General features: G+C 43.6%; 1 protein-coding gene across 1 annotated transcript in view; it reads right to left on the bottom strand.

Moving 5' to 3' along the window:
* Positions 1–351: 351 nt before the first annotated feature.
* The window catches only part of RSU1 (Ras suppressor protein 1), a 119,038-nt gene continuing 99,875 nt past the window's right edge, over positions 352–19,514 (bottom strand). The window contains exon 9 of the mRNA XM_068405054.1: positions 352–825. Coding sequence (XP_068261155.1) covers positions 723–825 — 103 coding nt within the window. The 3' untranslated portion in view covers positions 352–722. The remainder of the gene's footprint in view (positions 826–19,514) is intronic.

The raw sequence follows: 19,514 nt of genomic DNA on the forward strand, positions 1-19,514 counted from the left end.
TTGGCAGAAATACCATTTTCTTCAAATGAGAAAGTTCTCTTTCCCCAAATTGAGGCTGGCAATTGGCAGCTCTTTACAGTTTTTTCTTCTTTCCTCTCTCCCTTCCCCTACTCCTTGATTTCAAAATAACCTTCAAGGCAAAAAAGCAGGACATATCAATGTAAGAAAGAAATAGAAACTGATCAAAATTTTTCACTCCTTGAACAGAATGCTTTACATTTTAACAACTTGTATCAGATAAAATGCTATCACATTCCTACACAAGAAATTAACACATTGCAGGAAACTGGACATGTACGTTCCTCAAGGAATTCTCTATTCAGAAGTCCTACTGAAGAAATTGAAACACAATACAAATAAAGACCTTTATTAAAATCACTTGGAATATTATAATAGATTTAGTATGATATAATACAGGTGCAAAATTACTGATATTAACAGGATGTGATACATGTGAAGAGAGGACATTAATATACATATAAATAGAAAAGCTAAAATGTGTTCAACAGTGATATATTAAAAGGCTACACAAATGTGACCATAATTAGGAGAATATGTAATTTTGTATTCCTTAAGCAGTATCTTCTAAAGTAGTATACATAGTAAATTGCTTTTACCTCTAGTGTCTGCTTTCTTATGAATAACAGGAGATGCGTAGGAATATTATAGGCACATGCAAAAGCAATGTAAAAGATATAAAAACAGAGGCAGAAGCCAGGGACTTATTTGTTCTTGGCTGCCAGAGGCTTACGGCTGATCTTCTTTGATTTGTCATTGTTCTTCTTTGGAGGTTCAGGATTCGCCTGCATGTGTCTGCCATAAAGACTGTAAGGCAATGAGACAGAATGTACAGAATGTTAGGGATTGGAAGGGACCTCAAAAGATCATCTAGTCCAATCCCCCTGCTGGAGCAGGATTACCTAGACCATATCACACAGGAACGCATCCAGGCGGGTTTTGAATGTCTCCAGAGAAGGAGACTCCACAACCTCTCTGGGCAGCCTGTTCCAGTGTTCGGTCACCCTCACCGTAAAGAAGTTTTTCCTCATATTTATGTGGAACCTCCTGTGTTCCAGCTTGCACCCATTGCCCCTTGTCCTGTCAAGGGATATCACTGAGAAGAGCCTGGCTCCATCCTCATGACACTTGCCCTTTACCTATTTATAAACATTAATGAGGTCACCCCTCAGTCTCCTCTTCTCTAAGCTAAAGAGACCCAGCTCCCTCAGCCTCTCCTCATAAGGGAAATGTTCCACCCCCTTAATCATCTTCGTGGCTCTGCGCTGGACTCTCTCTAGCAGTTCCCTGTCCTTCTTGAACTGAGGGGCCCAGAACTGGACACAATATTCCAGATGCGGCCTCACCAGGGCAGAGGAGAGGGGGAGGAGAACCTCTCTCGACCTGCTAACCACACCCCTTCTAATCCACCCCAGGATGCCACTGGCCTTCTTGGCCACAAGGGCACACTGCTGGCTCATGGTCATCCTGCTGTCCACTAGGACCCCCAGGTCCCTTTCCCCTATGCTGCTCTCCAACAGGTCTGTCCCCAACTTGTACTGGTACATGGGGTTGTTCTTGCCCAGATGCAGGACTCTACACGTGCCCTTGTTATATTTCATTAAACTTCTCCCCGCCCAACTCTCCAGCCTGTCCAGGTCTCTCTGAATGGCTGCGCAGCCTTCCGGTGTGTCAGCCACTCCTCCCAGTTTTGTGTCATCAGCGAACTTGCTGACAGTGCACTCTATTCCCTCATCCAAGACATTAATGAATATATTGAATAGTACTGGTCTCAGTACCGACCCTTGAGGGACTCCGCTAGACACAGGCCTCCAACTGGACTCTGTCCCATTGACCACCACTCTCTGGCTTCTTTCCTTCAGCCAGTTCACAATCCACCTCACTACCCGATCATCCAGACCACACTTCCCCAGTTTAGCTGTGAGGATGCTGTGGGAGACCGTGTCAAACGCTTTACTGAAATCGAGATAGACCACATCCACAGCTTTACCATCATCTATCCACCGGGTTATGTCCTCATAAAAGGCTATCAAGTTGGTTAAGCATGACTTCCCTTTGGTGAAGCCATATTGACTGCCCCTAGTGATCCCCCTATCCTTGATGTGCCTAGAGACAGCACCAAGAACAAGTTGCTCCATCACCTTTCCGGGGATGGAGGTGAGGCTGACCGGTCTATAGTTCCCCGGGTCCTCCTTCTTGCCCTTTTTGAAGACTGGAGCGACATTCGCTTTCCTCCAGTCCTCAGGCACCTCTCCCATTGCCCACGACTTAGCAAAGATGATGGAGAGTGGCCTAGCAATGACTTCCGCCAGCTCCCTCAGCACCCGCGGGTGCATCCCATCAGGGCCCATGGATTTATGGACGTCCAGATTGCTTAATTGGTCCCTGACCCAGCCCTCATCTACCAAGACAGATTCCTCCTCTATCCTGACTTCTTCTGGGGCCGCAGGGGTTCAGGGCTCCTCAGGACAGCCTCCAACAGTATAGACAGAGGCAAAGAAGGCATTCAGTAACTCCGCCTTCTTTTTATCCTCTGTCTCCAGGGCCCCCACCTCATTCATCAGTGGGCCTACATTGCCTCTAGTATTGGTTTTACCTGCAATGTATTTGAAGAAGCCCTTTCTGTTGTCCTTGACCTCTCTTGCAAGGTTTAATTCCAAGGAGGCCTTAGCTTTCCTAGTTGCCTCCCTACATCCTCTGACAACAGACTTATATTCCTCCCAAGTGGCCAGCCCCTCCTTCCATGATCTGTACACCCTCTTCTTCCACTTGAATTTGCCCAGCAGTTCCCTGTTTAACCATGCAGGTCTCCTGGTACCCTTCCTTGACTTCTTACCTGTTGGGATGCTCTGATCTTGAGCTCGGAAGAAGCAGTCCTTGAATGCTAACCAACTATCTTGAGCCCCCTTACCTTCTAGTACCCTGAAGGTACTAGACAAAGAACATTTGTGATACAACCATTAAACACCGGCTTCTACTCTGCAGCATGTTAAACAATGCACCTAGTTACTAGAAATAAAGGAAGGTCATTATATTTATTTTGTCTCAAGACACTAAATTTTCTATTAGACCTCATGCTGCAGCCCATAATACTAGGTTTTTCGTGACTTACGAGGAGAGTCACACTGGGAAGAGCAGGCCTTTGGAGCAGTGAAGGAGCAATCAGTTTTGCCTTCAGAAACTAGCAACCTTTATCCCGCAGTTACGGGATTAAGGCTCAGAAGGCTGCGAGGATATGTATTCAAGTCGACAATGACAAAAATTGGGTTGAACTGGAGAGATAGAGTGCCCACTTAGAGCAAAGTGAGCATCATCCCTAACCAGAAAACCCAAGGGCTTGATAATGTGACAGAGAGCAATGGTGTCACAGCCGCCTTTGCTGCTCACACATGATTGATAGCACTGGGACAGCTACCAACACATCAATGCCACATTAGTAAGTACCACTGATTAAATGTTGACAAAGTATCCTACAATTAAGATGGTTAGCATTCACAGCAAAGCTAAACAGACTACATGGCTGAGACGATCTTGCTAAATAGCACATAGTAATTAATAGATAATTTATGAGTAATTCTGATTAAACTAAATTAAAAACCTGCCCAAAATAAACACAGCTCAAACTTAACTTCCCTTATTGACATAAAGTGCTTTTTGAAGACATACTTTGCAGGGGTGTCAGTGTACCTAGAAGGGAACAGAGACGAGCTTTGTTTCTGTTCATTCAGCTGTATAAATGCTGGCAATGTTGACACCAATACTGAAACCCCTCTGAAAGGTGTCTCTTGCTAATACTTCAGCCCAATGCTGCTGAGTGTCCACCCCAACCCCATACTAGGCTGTTGCCAGTCAAGTTGGACACTAACTTCTACGACTTGATAGGAATTCTGCTACTGAAGACGGTAACAGCACCAGTGCCCACCACAGCCTTCCTGATGTCGCTGCACCTCCACCTTCTGGTGGACTTTGTCAAGAAACAGGACAGATCCAGGGGCTTGGGGCTGAGAAAGTCTAAGTCTTCCTAGAATTGCCTTTTGATGTGTCAAAATCTGGATGGGTAGCTGTCAGCACTATTCCCACAGAACCCGTGTCCTGCATTGTCATGTGTCTAGGGCACACAGAAGGTCCCAGCTGTTGCAGGTGAGCTGCACTGGTCCATCACACACACCCTCACATGCACTCTCCCGGGCTGCAGTCTGTGTGTGTGGCTTGCATGTCTGTCCAGTCCCTGCTGCAAACAAGGATCAGTTACAGATCCTTTTGCTACTTTAGCTTAGTCATGGCAGGAAAGACTCATGATAGACTTAAAGGTCCACCTTCTGGTGGACTTTGTCAAGAAACAGGACAGATCCAGGAGCTTTGGGTTTAGAAACTCTGAGTCTTCCAACCAAAACGATTCTATAATTCTATGATATGTTGCTGCTTATCCTGAAAGCATGACCTGATATACAGTTCTGCAGTGGGTATCACCCTGAGCGGGTACCTTGGAGATAAAGTGACTCTTTATTTACAGCAACCTCTTTTGCTTTGCAGGCTGAAACTAATTTCAGCAGAGGATGGGCCCTCCTTCTTCTACAGGGCCTGGTGGACTATACAGTCAACTGTATGCAAGAGACATTGAACAAGGATCCAAACAGAGAGAAATACTTCTGGATTACTGTGCTATAAGGCATGGCCACGGAGGGGCTATTTTTGTCAGATACAGAGAGATTTTAGCTAAGACATACATTGCTCTCTACAGCTTCCTGAGGAGGGGAAGTAGAGAGGGAGGTGCTGAGCTCTTTTCTCTGGTACCCTGTGATAGGACTCGTGGGAATGGTTCAAAGCTGCGCCAGGGGAGGTTTAGACTGGACATCAGGAAGCATTTCTTTACCAAGAGGGTGGTCAAACACCGGAACAGGCTTCCTAGAGAGGTAGTCGATGGCCCAAGCCCGTCAGTGTTTAAGAGGCATTTGGACAATGCCCTTAACAACATGCTTCAACTTTTGGTCAGCCCTGAAGTGGTCAGGCAGTTGGACTAGATGATTGTAGGTCCCTTCCAAGTAAAATATCCTATCCTATCCTATGTCAGGTTAAAAGCTACCACCCACTCTGAGCTTTATTTTTGCTGTATGTGGAAGATACTTCAACCCTGAGGTTCCTGGACTGCAGAATGAGATTAGAGCTTCTCATTGGGTGGGGTGGAGAGGCAGTGCTCACTTTTACCTCCTCAGCAGCTGCAGTTTTACATCATGCTGCTAAACAGGCTGCTGTCAAGGTGCACTGTACCCAAAACAGCCTTGCTCAAGGAAAATACAACTGTAAACTACGACATTACTTCACCTTATTGAAATTTTATGTGTGCGATCACCTACTGTCAACAAGGGATCAGATGCCATTTCCTGATGAATGCAGAGAGCCCTGACCCTCCATGATAACTGCATGCTTACTATTAGCTACAATACACATATTTTTCTTTTCATAAGAGATACAGCTCCAACAGCACAAGGCTGTATTTTATCCAAGTACAAAGTATGTGTACTGATCAAATATCCATCCTAAATAACTCTCCTGTTTTGGAAGGCGTTAAGTGAGTTGAGGGAGGGAAGATATGGAAGGAGATGTTTCAGTATCAGGAAATACTATCATTGTGGAAGAGCACAGAAGTGTCATTCAAGGAGGTTGTCCCATCAGAAACTGATCCAGGGTAGAAAAAGCCGGGGAACAAGCAGCATCTTGTTTTCAATGATATGCAGCACAGCATTTGAACCACTGTCAGCAATAACTCTTGAGAAGTTAGCAACAGAGAAGTGGAAACACATGCTCAAATCTGTGAACACCAATAGTTACTTAAATACTAAATCAACATTCAAGTTGTTTTTTGGCTCTAGACAAATAATGCTACGTTGGAGTATAATGTGAATTTTTTTCACGTCAGGAGTACCCATTTGGGACTTTAAGCACTGAATTAACAGAGAATCCACCGATCCACTGTATCTGAGCACAAGAAAACTTTGTGGATGGGAACAGAAGTCCCCTGTCACTATCCTGTCTTCCTTCTCCTGCTGCCCCATGGGTCCTTTGCCCTGTTAGTGCCAACCAGAGACGACTATAACAGCTTTAGTGGTTTTCAGGCATTACATACCCTTTTTTTGCTCAGGTTGGTTTAGGCTCCACTTTTTTGCTTTGGAAACTTTAGATGAATTTCCCTCTCAGATGACACTTTTGGCATTCATTCTGCCTCCCGTTTCCTGCTTTCTCAGTGCAAATGTTCAAGTGTGTGGACTGGCAGAGCTCAGACTAGTGAACTTTTTTTGTGAAGTAAAAGGGTGCAGTGGGAATTCTGCAGACTACATGGATGCTTTTGAAGTGCAGAAACTGAATATTGACAATTTTGAATGAACTTCAGAGTTCTAGTAAAGTCTACTTGGGCAATGCCTTTTGACTGCAAAATGAGGTCCAGCAGCCACTGCATGCATTAAGCACTAAAAATGCCAATTGACCTGTAAGCATTTTTGGTAGCAGTTTTTCTTTGATATTTGCTCCTTACAATATCGGTGCTCCAGCAATTCCCTCCGCCCCATGCAAATACTATGTTAGTAGTAGTAGATGTGCATGAGTTGCAGACATCTGCAGCACTTCTACATTCTTTTTACTCATTCTCATGTCCAACCACTTCTGTCGGCACGTGCACCAAAGTTTCATCCAGGCAAGTAATTATTGGGTTTGAAACAGGCAAATCAAATATATCTACTTAGGTTTCTCTGGCAAAATTTCAAGGAAGTTTCAGCTGCACATTGCTATCTCAACTGAAGATAAGTGCTTTACAATCTATCACAGCAGTCTGCTATGCAAAGAGCAAGGATCAGACGTGTTTAGATTATACAAGCCTCCACAGACAGGGACTCTCGCTCGTGTTTGCACACATCAAATACGAGGAGACACATGGTGTCACAACAATATTTAAATACAATAATGACTGTGATAATGCCTCTGGGACGGAATTTTCCTTCTGTTACACTAGGGAAAAGAGAATTCACAATTTTCAATGAACCTCTGGTACAACAACAGACACCACTTTTATAGGTCCCAAGGAAAAAAAAGTCCCAGAATAAAAACAAAAAGAAAAAAACTAACGGAGCTGATCCACACGGAGAAACAACTATCTGAATTACATGAGAATCTATAACCCCTTGGCTGTAACAGATGTGGAGTTTACATATACAGTCCTTAATGATTTCAGTACCTATTGGAAGGACACAGCCACAGAAACCATAGCTTGCACGTCACCGTCTGTCAGCCAAGCTGTAGGAACTAAGGGTGTACATGCATCTGGCATCACTGTGAAGTCAAACGTGTTAGGCAGAGACACTTGCACACCGTCCTCAGCAGCGGAGGTCAGCTTAAGACATGCACACAGACAGTTACGCAGCTCAGCTGATGGATGGTAATGTACTAGGAGATGGCACCTTGACATATCTCTTTGTATGACTAGACCCTTAGCAAAGGCAGATGGTCTCCATGAACAGACAAAGGAATATTGAGGCAGATTGTGGCTACTGTTTCAAGGCAGATTTATAAGATAAGTGGTAATAACACATTCATTGCAGGACCTTCACACTTGATATTTTGGAATGTCTCCAGTTCATGGGGCTGGTATAGCTCTGAGAAGGACACTACACACAGCTCCCACACCAAAACCTCAGCTGAAGAATAAAATCTGGAGTGCAAATAAATATTTGAGATGTTTGCAGTTTGCAGCAACAGTCAGAAGGTAGTCATTATAACCACAGTTCACAAATTGCTGAGCCTTTGTAGACTTAGCAGCTACAGTATTGCATGCAGCCTCCTCATTATGTTAAAGTGAAAGGGGAGATTAAATGCAAGACTGAAAATGCAGAAAGCCCTCAGATAGAGATTTCCAGTTGCTTTCTTTCCTTGTATGTGTTTTTAAAGCAAATATCTCTCATGAACATAAATGTTTCTTTGTATGCAAATATAAACATAAACAAAATCTCCCTGCATTCTCTATCTGCCCCACTGGAAGTAACAAATGAGAGCACTATGGCTGCTGTAGCAAAACTAACAATATCAAGTGAGAAAGATGCTCATTAAACTTCATCATTCTGTCTACTTTAATGATGCTTTTACTTAATAAAAAATCCCTGAGCAGTTGCAAGGATATTAGGCAAGGTCTTTGGTTATGTATCAGGGGTCTAAGCTGTCACTAGCAAGCATGCAGTTCAGGAGGGGCATTCCCAAGAGGAAAGAGTGAATACAGCTTTCTTGTAATAAATTCAGAGAGAATCAATAACCACAGCCTGCCACATTACTTAAGCATTTAGGAAAGTAGGTGATCCTTCTAAATTAAACTACAAATTGCTAAATGTTGCAATTTACAGCATAACATCAGGCATGGAGCCTTGTAACTTGAAAGCATACAGTCTTGCTACCAGAATCTCTGAATTTAAAAAAGAACCATAGTTAAAATTCATAAAGTTCAAAAAAGTCAATTTCAAAAACCACCTTCAGCACAATTGCCTCGAATTTTTCTCTCTTGTACAACAAGACACTCACTAGCTGAAGGCTACATGCTCCCAGAGATAAAAAAAGTGAACTTGTGCAAGCTAGTGAACTAGTGTAAAGTGTTTGATGCGCACATTGCTTCTCTCGAGTTTACGCATTTTTAAAGAGGATTTCAAGAATGAGCCATAAGAAATACATTGCTCTCACTTTACGTCTGAAATAGACCTACAGGGTGAGTACACAGAATGAAAAGGACGCGCGCAGTTAAATACGACCCTGGAGAGATGCTACCTCCAGGTATGTACCGTAATCTGAGAAACAAAGGTGAAACATTCCAGCACTGCTCACTTTTCCAAAAGCTCAAGCTCAGGTTCAGGCAGTTGTTTAATGCTCAGACACAGCTTCAAATGTGGGTATTTACAGTGACCTCACAGGACAGTCCCCAGCCCCAGCTGCTGAAGCAGGACAGGGGAAAGGCTGAATCAGCGGTGATATCACTAGAGACCCAAAGCTGAAAAAAGTGCTTGCAAGACTGATACGTGCTGGCTAGCCTGTATTAGTTACAACTCTCAAGCACTTACTGCAGGATGCTTTTGCCCTGGCAGTTTTTGCATAGCTTATGGCTGCATCTGGTATCCCCTCTGAGCGACTGAGACTGGCCTTTTCTCCTGTGGGAGTTGCTAGCACATCACCTCCTCAAACCACATCTTCTCCCAGGAAGGGGACAGATACTGGGTTTAATTTGCCAGTAATGTACCAATGAGGGAAAATAGTGGGGGTTAAAATGACTTTGCAGGTATCATAGTATTTTTGTAGTTTACTAATAGTTTATTTTTATTCTCTGTGACACAAGTCAGATGATTTAAATTAAGAGGAACATTGCATGGGTAAGTGACACGACTATCTGGTTTCCTTGCACACTCAGATGGCAAGCTGAAGTTTTAGGGTTCTTAATAAGGAAGAACAGACAAGAGTGACTCATTTTATTCAGCTAATTTTTTACCCCTTGTTTGCGAGTGCTCTGAAAGCAGATGGCAGCAGTGTCAGAGATGTTCATCATGTGAAGGTCTCTGCGAGTTGCTTCAAAGACCTCTGCTTTGGCCTGTCACCTGGCTGTGTACCAGCTCACTCCTCCTGCTCCGCAGTGGAGGCAGCGCTGACCGGTTGAAGGGGGCAGGCACCAGTGGTGCCGCACACCTGCTATGCTGCAAGAGCCTCCGGGCTGCTAAACCTGCAGCTCTCTTAATGTGTTGTAAAACTGCTCCAGTATTTTTAGGTCTGTAACAGTTTGTCTTTGTTGCCCACTCACACTCTGGTATACCTAATACTTCAGACTGCCCCAAATCTCCACACCCCAGAGCCCAGCCACAAGACACTCCAAAGTGTCACAACCTGTGATATTTTTCCATTCCCTCCACTTGCCCCAATGATCTTCATAACCCAAAATTCCTGCAGAGTCTGCTCTGGCATCACCCTTCCTAATCTCCTCAAGTCCTGCACTTTACCTTTCAAAGAGACTTTCTGCATCATCAGAAATCCCTGATCCCCTCAAGTGCTTTCTGGGGTCTTAACTCCCAGAGGCACTCTGCAGGGGAACTGATCACCTCTTCCTATCTTGGTTTAGCTCTTTTCTGTAGCTAATTTCATTTTTTGGAGCCCAAATTAAATAAGAAGGAGAGGATTCTGTACAGGTGGAGAGCTACGTATCCAAGCCCGTGCTGCAGTCAGTGAAGATCTGGCTAATGAAGCCAGTAGAGTGCTTTTTGGGTGACCAAATACAGGTGTTTGCTTAGTTGCTATACTCTTACAGATTTTCACCACTACAGTGGACAGCTAGCTGACATGCAGACAATCACATTTAGACAGTTTAAAATGCTAGATGAAGTCCACCCAAAGCAACCACTCCCGCTCTGCTCCCACTTTGCATACTCTCACAAGCTGTTAGATACCTTACGTTATAGACTCTGCTGAGTCATATAGACCAACTTTGACTTACTGCAAATTCCTGCCTAAAACCACTCCAAATCTCAACAAGCAATAAAAGTATTCTGCCAGAACTGTCCTGGAGCTCACTGTCTCAGCGATTGTGTGGAATGTGCATCCTCCAAAATCAGCCCACCCATCCCACGTGTCTCCTCCTGGCCACTTCATCATTCAGTTCCCCACAGGGTTCCCTTCAGCTGGATCTTTCAACCCCAGTCTCTCCCCTTTACATCTGCTGTGCCACATACCTGAAGAAGAGAAAGACTCAACCTCTACGTGCCATGTTTCCCACCCTCTTTCCCTACAGGTTACTGTCAGAGATGGACCCTGACCAGACGCACCTCTGGCCTGAGCTCAGGAGCTCCCCATGGTGCTCCTCACAATAGCATCATCAGTTCTGCCATGACGACTCAGCAGCACAAACACAGCAGTTGTAACAGGAATATGGTCCAGTTGGATGCATAAGGAGACACCTTGGGGGAGACGTGTCTGTGTGGGGAGATCTGAGCCAAGGTAACTATGATTTACAAACACCTGCTCTCCCATAGGGCTGGCAGTTCCTGGATAATTTTAATTCTGCCATACATGTCTGCTCTTAAACTGGTTAATTTAATCCCTGCTTCTTTGAACTCACCATCTTGCATGTAAAGGAGAACTAATTTTTTTTTCCCAGAAAGGAATTCCAAGTAGGAGTTAGGCATTTCTTTAATTAATATGCAGTAATAAAAGAAAGCCTCCTCCTTATATTCTCTGAGGCTAGCAGCCTTTTGAAGCAAGTACTTTAAATGAGAGTCTTGTTAGGGGAGCACAGCTGGAAACTCATAGAAACCTAGCAAAAAAAGAAGCCTTTTTTAAAGGAAAACATACAGGCCAAGATTTGCAAAACTGGCTAATGACTTTGCATACCCAACTTGAAAGACCTTACAAGAAATGTGGCTTTTGGCAGAGAGGGTTTTGAAAGCACATGGAACACCAGCAGCTGCTTTCTGAAAGTCAGACCTATCATCTAACACCCAGGGAATCCATCACTGAAAACTGTGACACAAAGCCAGAGACACACACAAGGGGGATCTCCATGGAACTGTCACAAAGACGGAAAGGCGAGAACGTGCTTATGCTTTTTTCTTTTAAAACAGAGGGAAACACAAATTAAGATTTCATCTAGAGAATCTATTATGCTGATAAAACAACCCCCAGGTAGCCCAGCATAATGAGTCATCAGCCTGAGAGGATCAGAGAATGATTCGTTTCTGCACCTGGATAGAGTCCTATCAGACTATCTCAATTATGAAGAATTTCTCACTGGGACTTATATCTTCAAGCACATCCAGGAGCGCTGATCTCCATTCTCATGCTCCATTTCCAATGGATCAGTGAGTGGTTCAGCCTACATGTGCAGACCAGTCCCTGGATCCACCCCAGGCGTGGAGAAACTTCACAGGTCAGAACCTGAAGCCCTCATGGCTGAGAATTCCCACAGATTGCAGTGGAATATTATTCCACTTGTTTTCTTTTCACAGATCAAATGGTGCTTTCCCACTTGCGTATGACCAGAAAAAAACAATTTAGTGCCAGATACAGGAATCAGCTGCAAACCCTGAGGTACCCACTAGAACAAATGACATCCTTCACCTAATGAATCAAAAGGCATTAAGAGCCACAGAATCTGCATGAGCAGGCTCAGCTTCTTTGGCAGAAGCCAGCACAGGTGGCTGCAGAGAAAAATGCACCAGCAATAAGGAAAAAGACTACTGAAGTGAGAAAGATGTGTGTTCTGTTTACTGAAGTCATCTGTATCATCACAGACTTGTCTTTATGTATTTGTAATTCCATGAACATGCAGTGGATAAATCAACAGTTTGCTCCATTTCACCAAACCATGTTGTTGGGACCATATTCAGGGCCACCCGCCTGCTCTCAAACTAACCCTGGACAGGCAGCGAACACAGTGCAGAAAACATACTGGCACGCAGCACAGACACCTTCCCTGAGCCAGCCGAACACAGTCTACTTCATTCTTATGTTATTTTAATGTTGTTGCCCACATGGAGTCCTTTGGGCTTAAGTAAACCAGTGCTCATTTTCCTTTTTGAATGCTACGCTAAGGGGCTTGCTGCTCACATAAATCCCCTTACATAATCTTTATTATTGATTTACCACATGCATTTTGCTGTACACCTAATTAACATTTTAAAAAAAAGCAAAACAGAGGGTAAAAATAGCTAAATGCAAGCCAAGGAACTTTCTTTAAGGTATTCTACGTCTGGCACATATGTATTTCTTTTCCAGTAAGCAGCCAAAGTGTACCAATAAAATGTACAGAAGGGACTCTGGGGAAATACTGATATGCAGACTCTCTTTTTTTCTCTTTTTTTTTTTTTTTTAAGCAAAACTGAAGTGTCTGAGTTAATCTGAGCCTGCTCTGCTGCATGCCGAGGATGACCAATTTCACTGGCAGTAGCAGGGAGAACATTCAGGGGACCGCAATTCTCTGTATGCAGGGTTTATATAGCTGCCCTGCTCTGCTGGGCTGGCTCACGTGCCTCTCCCAGAGTGTCCACCTTCGTCATCCCTACCGGCTGCAGGGCCAGCTGCCTAACAGCTTCTCAAAGTAGACACAAAGACCAAACAGTGACAAGGGACACAGTGACACAGTGGGGAACTCAACCAACCTAATTCCCCTGAATCACCACTCCTGAGACCCTCAAAAGTGAAGGACTAAGCCCCGGTCCCACCGCACAACCCACTTGTGTGACCCAACACAAGAAACTTTTTCTGGAAGGCTGTGCAAACCCTGGGGACCACTGTGTAAAGGGAGCAGAGGACTTACTGTGTGATGCTTACTTAGGGGGAGCCTTAGGATTGAGCAAAAGTATTTAAGGATTATAGAGGACTTATGAGATATTTAGGGGAAGGACCAAGAGAGGGGAAGGGAGGGATCAAGGCTGATGGCAGAACAAGTGCAGGAAAATGCAGAGAGGATCAGGCAGTGAATAAATGAGGCCAATAGTGTATAAGCACAGGCTGGTCAGTGCACTTGTTTGGCTAAGCTTTGTGCCAAATCACCTCCACTTTGTCCTAACTAAACCCTGTTTCTAACTGTTTTCTGTGTGAGTGTGCTCTCTGTTCTGACAGAATGCATGTATGACCCATCAGCACAGTTCAAATGACCAGCTGGTCATTAGGATGGACTGAGTCCTGGATGCTGAAGAGACCAAGGGTCTAGGACCAGCTCCCAAGGATGCTGAGGGGCTGTAGGCTGGTAAGACTGGGTCTGGGGGCCTGATACTTGAAACATCAAGATTTGGGAGCCAGGTACCAGAGGGATCCCTGACATAAGGGTTTCCCTGAACACTGATCCCTACAAACGTAGTCTGGCTGTTGTTTGTCCTCTCTGTGTTTATGTGGCCATCTGTCCTCCCGTCATGCTAATCTGTTCATGGCTGGCCATGTGTATATACATGTGTATAAACATGTTCTGAATTTGTGGTTAGCTTTGCTACTGTCAGAACAAGGGAACACGGATATGGAGTAGCTGCTCACTGACATCGGTGGAGGAATCCCCTGGCTCCTCCAGCCCACTGGATTTAGCTGCTCAAAAGCACTAGCAGGAAAAAGGTGAAGAAATGAGGAAACTCACTTCACCTTTTTGACACAAAGGACCGCATCTGAAGCGCTATACATCACAGACAATCCATTTTCACCCAGTCACCTGAGTTGGCTTTGTTTGACTCATGTCGGATATACTTTCCAGAAGGTGTTCCAGGTGAACCTTCTTGGACTGAATTTTTGAACAGGCATAACAAGTAAATGCAAATATTGAATTTTACCATCCTGCTCATGAAATCTCCTTCCAGTTCCCAAATGCAGCCCTTTCAACTACCCCCTGGCTAACACTGGCACAAACATGCCAATGATGTCAATCCTCCAGACACTCTGATGAGTCGTGCTCAGACAGGTCCACATACATGCAAAGGAGCACGGAGATTCAAAGCCAATTTCACAATCATTGTCACCATTCATGTTGAAAATGCTAGAATTTTGAAAGCCAGAGATCAAGTACTTCATTATGGAAGCAAAAAATATCAATACAACAGTTTTCCAGTTATATACATCTACTGTGGAAGACCAAAGATGGTCACACAGATGCCATGTAATAAAATGATAGACTATTCACCCCATTTTCCAGCCAGTTTTGAACAAAGCATTGCACCATTAATATTTGGCAAACAATTACTGTGTTTTAAGCAAATCTTTGGTGTTCTTCCATGGCTTTTACTATGCCAACAAAGCTGTTCCAGAATCTTTTCAGGAGGGACCTATGTTATGTGGCAGCCAATAATCTTTATGGTAACACTGCAATGAAAATGTAGCTTACTGTAATGAGCAGAGAGCATAAGTTAAGCCCCCAGCTACCTTTCTATTATTTTTCATTACAGTCTTTCTGGGTTTGTTATGCTTCAAGAGTATTCAGGGAATTACACCAAACTAGGCTCACTAGTCAGCTCTTCATTACTCAGACCACACTGAAACTGAGCAATCAGCAAACTGAACCAGCTCCTGAGGTAACACAAGACACTAACATTTGTCTGAATATTCACCATTTCTTTTTTAGCTTGTCCTCTTTCTTAAAACTCTGTTCTGTAAAACAAACTTGCCTACAGCTGGAGGTGGTTCTGAAACAACAGGAAAATCAAATAATATTTTTTCATGCCATTAACACCTTGAGCGAAGGGTCGGCCTTCCTTTCTTGACACACTCATGTTTTCCTGACAGCAGTGTTTTTCCTAGATTTGTGTTCCATAGTGCTGGATGAGCTGGGTGAGACAAGAAGTCCCACTTGCTATGTGAATCCTTGTCCCTGCTCCATTGCAGATTTTTACACTGGCTTCCTTCTCTCTTGCAAAGCAAGAAGCTGACCACCCTTTTGGGAAACAGCAGTTACACTGACATCAGTAAGTTCTCATGTCATCCAATACGCACAACTTCCCAAGTTGCTTTCAGTGTCTTTCAAGGCCCACAGTGTGAAGAACACGGAGCCTTTTGAAAGGCTTTCTTCTCGCCTGACGTCCATCAAGATGAAATGGCAACATAGCATTAGCCTGATTTTGATTTCAACAACATCAATACAAGTTTTGCTTCTGATTTCAATAGGTGCGAGGTTTGGCCTTTCATGTCACACAATTTATTCCTGACAACTGAAAATCCACTAGTGCACACCGTGCAGCACAGGCTACCCCATGAGACAGGTCTCATCACAGTCTTCTTGGAAGTCACCTACATTTCTTATTTCAGCTCTCTCCTGAACAGAGTGATTTGGGAAGTGCAAAGACCTCTAGATTACTTAAGAATTACAATAGAGGTTTCATAATAACTTGTGTTGTAATTAGTGTTAGCAAGTGAGGCATATCTTGGAAACTGTGAAAAAACAAACACGACTTTACGATGTCGATCAAACAGCACGTTCTTTGTTATTTAAGTCATCTACACATGGCCGTTATTATCCATGCAAGCAAACAGGTCAACTGCACTTGCAGTACAGCTCACAAGCCCCAAACTATACAGCAACATATGAACCACATCTAGGCTGGCTATGAACACTGGAGTGAAAATTATGTCTTCTCATCAAGTGCTAGTAATAGCTAGGGCCAATGAGTCACTCTGTGAGCTTCTTAATGCACGCATTAACCAAAATAGTTTCTCTTACAAGGAAGGTGGGATTATGCATACAGAGATGATCTGTTTTTGCTGAACATCTTTTTTGCTGTAGGTAGGCAGCACTCATCCTAAATCATTGGTGCTTACGTATGCTCATGAGTTAGAGGAACAAATATGGAACTTTTACTTAAAAGGGCAAGAACTACTTTACTCGATCATTGGACATTTGCAAAATGCACCCACTGGAGCCTTCAAGAGTGATGTAAAATAAACCAGTGGCTCCACCTGCTTCTGGGCAAGAGGAAATGGAACATGGAGTTGAAACCACTGGCACTGAATCAGTCTAAGTGCCACAGTAGCAATGAAGGCAGAAACAGTGCAACAACGGGGAGACAAACCCCAAGCTGCAGTCTTGGGGGATAAACTGCAGGACATTTATTCTGTGTTTTCTTAGAAACATGTTGCAAGCACATTGCAGGGAGGGCAAACATGGTCCTTGGACTACTGTCCTTACTTTCTGTTTCCTCAACACACGGGTTACTAACATGTTTGCCAAATCCCAGCCTATGCATGCAAGGTAGCAAACAGGCACCTCCTTACTTGTGAAACTGTCCTAGTATTCCCCAAGCTTGCGGCATGGAGCGGATTTATGAGAAATGCAGAGTAGGAAAAGTGAAGTGGCAAAAGATTTGTCAACAGCTCTCTGTCACCGAGAAAGCACTTCATTAGCCTGTCAATTGCACAGTGAGATACATTTATTGACAACTCACTGCCAATTGATCCAACATCTATATAAAGCTCGGCTTATGCAATGAGTTTGCTGACTCACATGATCATGAGATCTATAGAGAACTAATAGCTGTACTAAGCCCCAGATTGCTCTAATTTCTAAACAAAATGAAACCAGAAGTGGTAAAATCCCACCAACATCTCAGCAGCTAGACTATATTCACTGCTTACAGCACAACATTTTAAAATGAGATTCATTTTAGATACACTTCATAGGTGGAGTATGAACTCACAGTGAATAAAAAGTCCTTATACAAAACACAGTTTTTCACTTCTACGGCCATTTGTGCTTACGGGATTACTTTTGAAATACAGGGAGTCTGCATTTTCTACTCCCTCAATTTAGCACGGCAGTACTCAGTGATGTTCAATTCTGTACGCCAACCAACTGCGCTGTGCGGTCGGGTCCCTCAGCCTCTCATTGGGTTAGGATAATGCTGCGAATGGCTAATTGATCCTGCAGTGGCTTTAACAACTGGCAGTCACTTCACACAGCCAGCAGCATTCCTGCAGTGCAGACGCTCCTAACCCTTGCTTGCTTTGCTTTGTACTACCTGTTTTACCACTTCATGATAAAGCAGCATCAAAGACAGCAGGAGTAACCTATTCTGGCATCTCTGTCTGGCACTATATATCAGACTTGTGCTGCTCTGGTGGATTAGTTTCAGATCCCTGTTGGCAGATCAAAGGCAGCAATAATAACCACAAATCAATCCCTCTTTAAGGCCTAAAACATCTTCTCCTTCACATAGGATGCCTCATTTCTTCACCGCCCCAGAGCCCTTATAAATACCAACTTTGCCTGGGCACAACAGTTGTATGCAGACACCCAGGCCCTGGAGAATTTCATGCTGTGTTTTCGGCTGCTTTCTCCTATTCACTGACAAACAAAATGAGCAGCATCAGTAGAGAGGGGCTCATGTAGATGAAACACTTGAGTCCCTGAAAGTCAGAAAGCTGCTTGGTGCCAAAGTGGGGGAGTACAGAGAAGATGGCTGGCTTCCTTCCTTCAGTCTCATCTCAGGTAATATGTTTTCCAGCACCCATTGGTGAGACAGTGCTGTATTTTCACTGAAGCACCCAGCTACCAACAGCTCACTGCTCAGGGCTCTAAGCTGACCAACAGATGTTTTCAGACTACATGTTCAGATACAGAATAGAGGCATCCCCAGTTGAACAACTGCACTGTGGACACATTGCTTTCTAACGGCATTTCCAGACAGCTTACCCACTTGATTAGTACTTGCTCTAGAAAATAGGACTCAGAAAGGGGATTCACGAGGTTTGAGATCCACACAGCTGCTCCAGTATAGGGGGAACATCTGGTCCCTTTCACAATGACTGTGCTTGCATTCTTGAGATAGCGCTTGAATTCTTGATGCTCACCTGTTAGGTCCTAGCTAAAGACAGTGGGAGTTAAAATATGACTCAAAGGTTATCAGCTCTCTGCCTGGCTAGGCTTTACTGTCAAAATGAGATTTTTACTGCAAGAGAAGCAGCTTTTGTTTATTCCCTCTCCGTAACACCTTCACAGTGACAAAGCTGTATTTACCATGACGTAGCTAGGCAGCTCCCTAGGACTCAACTCGCCTAGAGATATTGTGGCAAAAAAAAAAAAAAAAATCTGTGCGTTGGATTTTACAGGAGAACAGCTATTATGCTGTAAAAGGTTTACCTGCACGGGAAGTGAAGACAAACTCTTCCTCTTACCGTTCTTTAAGTCTTTCAGTCTTGTAACTTGCAGTTTGAACTATGTCTCCAAAGAGACTGCAACATCAGCTAGAATAGCAACAGCTCAACATTCCTACATTCTTCCTAAAATGAAACCCAGAGATAAACAGTGAAAATGATAGCTGCTTAAAGATCTTCTGAAAGTCTTCAGAAAAAATGAATCAACTAAAGGCAAACAGCCACAAATCCTCTGGTGCCAATATTGCATACTAGTACAGTTTGCAAAGGCCAGAAAGACACAGTATTTCAGGGTTACCACATAAGGGCCTGAAGAACATTCTGTCCGAAGATTCTTTTAAATACAAATGTAAAGTACTTTGATCATGATTTTTCCAGTATTCAGTTAAGATACAGTTCCACCTGATCGACTGTTTACCACTGATAACTTTTTTACTATACACAAAAAACTAGAACATTGTGTCAACATATGGAAAATGTGGATAGTACATATTGCTCATAGCTGCACATAATTTTAAGAACTGTAACTGTACTATTTCTAGATAATTTTTAAACTATGACAAAGATGCATGCTATTGAAGAAAAATGACAAGCCTATAAAAAGCTACATGCGTTTGAGTCAATCAAGTATAAAAAGTATCATTTTTTTCTTTTATTTCATTTACAGGCTAGTGTAACTAGGATGTCAGAAAGATTAACCAAAGATCAAGAAAAGATGACCATCCTCTTCTTCCCCCCTCACGCTACTGAGCTTAGAAAAATATCCTAAACAGGAAAAAAAGTTACACTGGCAGCTTCTAAGACAGTTTAATAAACCTTGGGGAAGGTCTTAGTGTTGAATTTGCCTTCCCGGTAGTACCTAAAGCACTGCT

This window comes from Nyctibius grandis, chromosome 7 (genome assembly GCF_013368605.1).
Source record: "Nyctibius grandis isolate bNycGra1 chromosome 7, bNycGra1.pri, whole genome shotgun sequence".
NCBI lineage: Eukaryota > Metazoa > Chordata > Aves > Nyctibiiformes > Nyctibiidae > Nyctibius > Nyctibius grandis.